The sequence below is a fragment of the Bison bison genome, unplaced genomic scaffold, assembly GCF_000754665.1.
Source record: "Bison bison bison isolate TAMUID 2011002044 unplaced genomic scaffold, Bison_UMD1.0 scf7180017864185, whole genome shotgun sequence".
In the NCBI taxonomy this organism is placed as follows: domain Eukaryota; kingdom Metazoa; phylum Chordata; class Mammalia; order Artiodactyla; family Bovidae; genus Bison; species Bison bison.
In genome coordinates this window covers 1,104,502-1,112,028 of record NW_011494757.1, presented here as the reverse complement: position 1 = coordinate 1,112,028, position 7,527 = coordinate 1,104,502, and the positions used below count along the sequence as shown (strand labels likewise).

Here is a 7,527-nt window from a genome sequence, read left to right as displayed (position 1 = left end):
AGTGCAAAGAAATAGAGGAAAACAACAGAATGGGAAAGACTAGGGATCTCTTCAAGAAAATTAGAGATACCAAGGGAACATTTCATGCAAAGATGGGCTCGATAAAGGACAGAAATGGTATGGACCTAACAGAAGCAGAATATATTAAGAAGAGGTGGCAAGAATACACAGAAAACTGTACAAAAAAGAGCTTCATGACCCAGATAACCATGATGGTGTGATCACTGACCTAGAGCCAGACATCCTAGAATGTGAAGTCAAGTGGGCCTTAGGAAGCATCACTACAAACAAAGCTAGTGGAGGTGATGGAATCCCAGTTCAACTATTTCAAATCCTAAACGATGATGCTGTGAAAGTGCTGCACTCAATATGCCAGCAAATTTGGAAAACTCAGCAGTGGCCACAGGACTGGAAAAGGTCAGTTTTCATTCCAATCCCAAAGAAAGGCAATGCCAAAGAATGCTCAAACTACTGCACAATTGCATTCATCTCACACACAAGCAAAGTAATGCTCAAAATTCTCCAAGCCAGGCTTCAATATTAGGTGAACTGTGAACTTCCAGATATTCAAGCTGGATTAAGAAAAGGCAGAGGAACCAGAGATCAAATTTCCAACATGCATTGGATCATCGAAAAAGCAAGAGAGTTCCAGAAAAACATCTACTTCTGCTATATTGACTATGCCAAAGCCTTTGACTGTGTGGATCACAACAAACTGTGGAAAATTCTTAGAGAGATGGGAATACCAGACCTGAGAAATCTGTATGCAGGTCAGGAAGCAACTGTTAGAACTGGACATGGAACAACAGACTGGTTCCAAATCGGAAAAGGAGTATGTCAAGACTGTATACTGTCCCCTGCTTATTTAACTTATATGCAGAGTACATCATGAGAAATGCTGGGCTGGATGAAGCACAAGCTGGAATTAAGATTGCCGGGAGAAATATCAATAACCCCAGATATGCAGATGACACCACCCTTATGGCAGAGAGTGAAGAATTAAGGAACCTCTTGATGAAAGTGAAAGAGGAGAGTGAAAAAGTTGGCTTAAAGCTCAACATTCAGAAAATGAAGATCATGGTATCCAGTCCCATCACTTCATGGCAAATAGATGGCGAAACAGTGGAAACAGTGTCAGAGTTTATTTTGGGGGGCTCCAAAATCACCGCAGATGGTGACTGCAACCATGAAATTAAAAGACGCTTGCTCCTGGGAAGAAAAGTTGTGACCAACCTAGATAGCATATTCAAAAGCAGAGACATTACTTTGCCAACAAAGGTCCGTCTAGTCAAAGCTATGGTTTTTCCAGTAGTCATGTGTGGGTGTGAGAGTTGGACTATAAAGAAAGCTGAGTGCCGAAGAATTGATGCTTTTGAACTGTGGTGTTGGAGAAGACTCTTGAGAGTCCATTGGACTGCAAGGAGATCCAACCAGTCCATTCTAAAGGAAATTAGTCCTGAATAGTCATTGGAAGGACTGATGCTGAAGCTGAAACTCCAATACTTTGGCCACCTGATTCGAAGAGCTGACTCATTTGAAAAGAGTCTGATGCTGGGAATAATTGAAGGCAGGAGGAGAAGAGGATGACAGAGGATGAGATGATTGGATGGCATCACTGACAGGATGGACATGAGTTTGGGTAAACTCCAGGAGTTGGTGATGGACAGGGAAGCCTGGCATTCTGCAGTCCATGGGGTCACAAAGAGTTGGACACGACTGAGCGACTGAACTAAACTCCATCATTACCTGGCTGACTTGAGTGGCCCTACCTGGCATGGCTCATGGTTTCATTGAGTTGGACAAGGCTGTGGTCCATGTGATCACGTTGGTTAGTTTTCTGTGATTGTGGTTTTCATCCTCTCTAACCTCTGATGGAGAAGAACAAGAGGCTTATGGAAGCTTCCTGATGGGAAAGACTGACGGAGGGAAAAACTGGGTCTTGTTCTGATGGGCGGGGCCATGCTCAGTAAATTTTTAGTCCAATTTTCTGTTGATGGGCAGGGCTGTGTTCCTTCCTTGTTGTTGGCCTGAGGCTGGAGCCTCTGGACGCTCACAGGCAAGTCTGGCTCAGTCTCCTGTGGGGTCACTGCTCCTTCCTCCTGGGTCCTGGTGGGCACAAGGTTTTGTTCGTGCCCTCAGAGAGTCTGTTTTCTGTCCTGTGGAAGTTCTGTAATCAAATCCCACTGGCCTCCAAAGTCAGATTCCCTGGGGAGTCTCAGTCCCTTTGCCGGATCCCCAGGTTGGGAAGTCTGTTGTGGGCCCTAGAACTTTCTTAACAGCGTGACAACTTCTTTGGTGCAATTGTTCTGTAAAATTGAATTTCTTTGGTGTAATTGGGCTTCTCTGGTGGCTCAGCTGGTGAGGAATCTGCCTGCAATGTGGGAGACCTGGGTTCCATCTCTGGGTTGGGAAGATGCCCTGGAAAAGAGAACAGCTACCCATTCCAGTATTCTGGCCTGGAGAATCCCATGGACTGTACAGTCTGTGGGGTCACAGAGAGTTGGACAGACTGAGCGACTTTCACTCGCACAATTCCTCTGCTGTTTGTGAGGCAGGTGATGCTTGGTGGCTTTATGGTGGGTGGGGTTAACGGCAAAAGAGGGGGTCCTCCACGGGGAAGGTCCTCCAAGAACTGAACTGAATTGAAGTGATGGCAGAACTGACTAAGCATTTCAAGATCTCCTGTTGTGAGAAGGAATGAAAAATTGGTTTGCTCAAGACTAAATATGCCTGGAAAAGTTTATACCTAGACATTGAGAGAACAGAATGAAAAAGTTTTGCTAAATGATGCTTACAAGTGATTTAAAGAAAACTTCTAAAAAATAGTTGAAACAGAAATATGGAAAAAGATATACATGAGGAAGAATTAGTGTAGCACTCTTAAATAGCAGGCAAAGTGGATTTTAAGGCAAAGAAAACCCCTCACAGATAGAGGTTGAGAGGCATCAAGTAGTAATAAAAGGAATGAAGCCTCAAGAGGATGTGATAATCACGGCGTTGTAGGCTCTGAATACACAGCTTCAGGGAGAAGGTTACTGAACCAGAGGGGGAAAGGGTCCATCCACAGCCACAGTGGAAAGAGTTAAAATACTTCTCCACAAGACAAAGACAACAAGAGCAAAAAAGAAAGGTAAGAGCATAGATTTGAACAAGACAGGTGAAAAACTGACTCTAGTGAACACGCGGAGAGCGCGGCGGCCGACCGTGCAGAGCACGCACTTAGCACGCGAACGCGAGGTGCAGCTGTAACACACAAGCGAGGTCTCAGCCAGGCCCAAGTCCCGCCTCCTAGTCTGCGGTCCCAGGCAAACGCAACTAAATTAGAAGTTTATATAGACAAGATTCATAAACCAAACGCAACTAAATTAGAAGTTTATATAGACAGATTCATAAATCTACAAGCTAGTTCTTTGAAAAGACTTAAAGTTTATACAAGATTCAGGAAAAAAAGTCCCCAAACTCTGGATGATGTAGAACTTCCAAGAAAGAATTTTTTAAGTCCCAGTCAATCTGAAATAGGAAAGGAAAAAAGAGTATAGAACAAAATAGGAAACATGTTAGAATAGAAAAGTGAAAGTCGCTCAGTGCTGGCCGACTCTTTGTCACCCCATGGACTATACCATCCATAGAATTCTCCAGGCCAGAATACAGGAGTGGGCAGCAGTTCCCTTCTCCAGGGGATCTTCCAAAACCAGGGATCGAACCCAGGCCTCCCGCATTGCAGATTCTTTACCAGCTGAGCCACAAGGGAAGCCCAAGAATACTGGAGTGGGTAGCCTATCCCTTCTCCAGGGGATCTTCCCGACCCAGGAATTGAACTGGGGTCTCCTGCACTGCAGGTGGATTCTTTACCAGCTGAGCTATGAGGGAAGCCCTTTAGAAACATGAACTAAATAATAACTATTCAGGAGAGTTATACTGTCCCTAAAACCTTTACCACACAACCACAAAAGATAGTAGTCACAGAGTTTTACAAGTGAACTTTAAGAAACATTCAAGGTAAAAATACTTCTTTTGCAAAATATTTTCGGTGAATAAAAAAAGAAGATAAAGTCAGGTCACAAGTGTATTGTAAGATTGATTTAGAAACTGAGCAAGACACTCAGAAATAAAATTTTAAGTCAAGTTTAGTTACCATACATCTCTGAAATAAAACACTAGCAAATCTAATTCAGCAATCTGCATGTGTGTGCCACAGCTGCATGTCTCATAACCAAGCAGAATTCATCCCAGAGCCGTGGATGCGCTAAATATCAGGAAATAAACTTTTCAATGTAACTTACTGTTTTAACGCACTTCCCTGGTGGCTCAGATGCTAAAGTGTCTGGCTGCATTGCAGGAGATCGGGAAAATCCCTGGAGAAGGGAATGGCAACCCACTCCAGTATTCTTGCCTGGAGAAGCCCATGGACAGAGGAGCCTGGCAAGCTACAGTCCACGGGGTCGCATAGAGTCGGACATGACTGAGCGACTAATACTACTGCTTTAACAGAAGAGTGAAGAAAAACCGTATCATCCCTTCAGTGCATGCAGGAAGACCTCAGTAGAACTCAGCAATACTTTGTTATTAAAGTATCTGCACATGAGATGAGCCAGTTATCAATTTACTGCTCCTAGCCTCTAGTCCACTGTGCTGGTCAGGTTGGTGCTGACCAGCCCTGGCCCCTCAGTGAGTGCGATGCTTAGCTCTGCCACAAGGGGGCGGTGGGGACACTCGGGTGCAAAGGGCTTCTGCTCTGGGTCCAGCTGGGACCCGTCAGAGGTATGGGAACATCCAGTGGTCCCTGCTTCATCCAAACTTCAATGTGGTATAAGAATCATCCGAAACGACTGGTGGAGGCTTAACCCAGGAACGCAAGCGGATGGAAATCTTTTGGAATGAATGTAACGAATGCAGTTACCAATGTGGACGTTAAATTACGGCACCCCAGGGTGTCTGCTACCACGTTTCTGCTCTTTCCTTCTATATACAGGAAGTCCTAGATTCTCGGGACTGCCCTTACTTTTTCTTGACGTTACCAAACAAAACCCCAAAGCCTGACCATGAAAACAACAGACCTTTCGAATTGCTGGTGACATATGTCTCATCAAGAAACAGAAAAATAAAGTTTAGTGCTTGGGGTCCAGTGGTTAAGACTGGGCTTCTGATGCAGGGAGCACAGGGTCAGGCCTGGCTGGGGCACTAAGGTCCCACATGCCGCAGAGCACGGCCAAGAAAAGATATTTTTAATTAAATAAGTAAAAATAAAGTTGAATAGCTATTTAGGGATCGCTGACCTAAATAACCAACAATAACTCATTCAGTTAGTCCCTGTTCCAACAATTAGAAGATTTTAGGTCAAGGGTAATGATGTTTAAGAAGATAATATAGGAAATAAATTTAGGTTACTGTCACTTTGAAGAGATAAGAAAACCAGAAAACTACAATCTGCATCATAAAATGATGAAATACCCTGCCAAGGGCACTTGGACTTGTGAGGACAAAACCTCACAGGAAGGGGTGCCAAGCTCCAGGCAGGTAACCCCGCTGCCTAAGCCGAGTCCAGTCCTGAGGAGCTGCAGGGCCTGGAACCTGCCTGACCCTCCAGGAGGCCCTCCGCGGCCATGACGACGCTCCCCGCCCTGGGCCCCTCTTCCCAGGGTGGGGGACAGGGCCTGTGTCCTGGGGCAGGGGGCTCTGGGCTCCACGGGAGGGCCTCCCTGCCTGCCGGACCCTCGGCGCATGTTCCTGGAGCTCCTGCGAGTCCGTTCCGGCCACATCCACAGACTTTCCCTCTGGACTCACTGTCACCCCATCGTCATCAGCTCCTGCTTTTCTCAGCTTCAGGACATCTGTGGAAATGGTCCCTTATGAAGGGACCGCCACTCTTCCTCTTTCAAATACGGCTTTTACTTGGGACGTGGTTTATTCTCCACCAGCCAGGTGATTGCAGGCAGGAACCTCTGCTCCACTTCCTCGGAGGCAGCCTCGAACCCCCGAGGGCTGTGGCAGGTCTCTGGGCAAAACTGACCCTGGAACCCGGCTGGCAGAGCCCTCAGGGTAGGGACCGTACACCCACAGTTGTCAGGACCACGTAAGGCCACAAAGATGCTTAGAAATCCTATCGTCGTCAGTACACCTTAACCACATCGCCTCTCAGCACACAGTCAGGTTAAACACCACGCTGACTAAGCTGGGCTTGCATTTCTTTATGACACCACCATTGGGTACTTATACGCGCTGGCACTAAGACAGGCCTTTTTCTAATATGCGATCTTAAGAGGCAAACTTCCCTGGGTTGGGAAGATCCCCTGGAGAAGGAAATGGCAGCCCTCTCCAGGATTCTTGCCTGGAGAATCCCATGGACAGAGGAGCCTGGTGGGCTACAGTCCATGGGGTCGCAAGAGTGGGACACGAGTGAGCGACTGAGCACGCACACTCATTCCTCTAAGCGCTCATCTCATAGACATAAAAATTGTTGTTAAAACAACATGCATTTAGAGGGGAAGGGATAGTTGAGGACTTTGAAGGTCACATACAAACTGCTGTATTTAGAATGGATAACCAACAGGGACCTGCTGTACAGTACAGGGAACTCTGCCGACTGTCCTGCAGCAGCCTGGACGGGAGGAGAGTTCGGGGGAGAATGGACACACGGATACGTACGGCCGAGTCCCTTCCGGAAAGTATCACAGCGTTGTTAATCAGCCATACCCCGATGCAAAATGTTTTTGGTGTTTAAAAAAAAAAAAGCCTTTACCTAGAAGTCTACTTTGAGCATCTGTCACAAAGCAGCTCTCCTACAGGGCCCGGGGCCCTCCTACTGGGAAGGCTCCTGAGCGAAGCCGCCTCTTTCCTGTTCCCCGTGATCCCCACCCGCGGACGCAGCCCGGCAACCTAAGCAGGACGGCTGAGCCGCACGAGCCGTGAACGGCACGCACGGGACCCCGCATCGGAGGCCCCGCGCCGCGCTCACGTGGTGACCGTGTTGAAGCCGCAGGCCCGCAGCTTGAGCAGCCGGTCTCTCCAGGAGGCCCGCGGCACCCGGAAGTAGTGTACGGAGCCCCCGAGGATGAGGAACTCGTGGCCCTCCAGCGTGAAGTAGGGGTTGCGCCCGGCTCGCTCCTCAGTCTGTATCCCCTGAGAGCGGTTCTTCAGCTCGCGGGGCGTCAGGTGCGACCAGTCAAACCTGTTGGGGGCCCAGAGGAAGAGGTGGGGGCGGGCAGAGCGAGGCTTCGGGGCCCCGCCCGGAGGGAAGGCGCTACGGACTCCGGCGCTGCAGCGTTTCGGCCCGGAAAGGAGAAGGGGCCTCCGCCCTCCCCACCGCCCCGCTCAGGCAGACCTGCGCGGGTTTGGAGGCAGCTTTCTGTGTTCGAATATGAAGTTATTTCTGTATTTCGCCGGAGGAGCAAAACCCGATGAGACAAATGGCAGGAAAAGGACGCACAGGACTCTTCTCCAGGAGAGACGGGGGCTGAAAGGACAAGGAAACCGCCCGTGACCCCGGCAGGCAGGCGGGGGAGGCGCCGGAGGGACCCGGGAGCGCCC

General features: G+C 48.4%; 1 protein-coding gene across 1 annotated transcript in view; it reads right to left on the bottom strand.

The window, feature by feature from the left end:
• The window catches only part of GLB1L3 (galactosidase, beta 1-like 3), a 27,575-nt gene that overhangs the window by 18,172 nt on the left and 1,876 nt on the right, over window positions 1-7,527 (bottom strand). The window contains exons 2-3 of the mRNA XM_010843726.1: window positions 7,322-7,453; window positions 6,956-7,168 (exon numbers count right to left, since the gene is read on the bottom strand). Coding sequence (XP_010842028.1) covers window positions 6,956-7,168; window positions 7,322-7,453 — 345 coding nt within the window. The remainder of the gene's footprint in view (window positions 1-6,955; window positions 7,169-7,321; window positions 7,454-7,527) is intronic.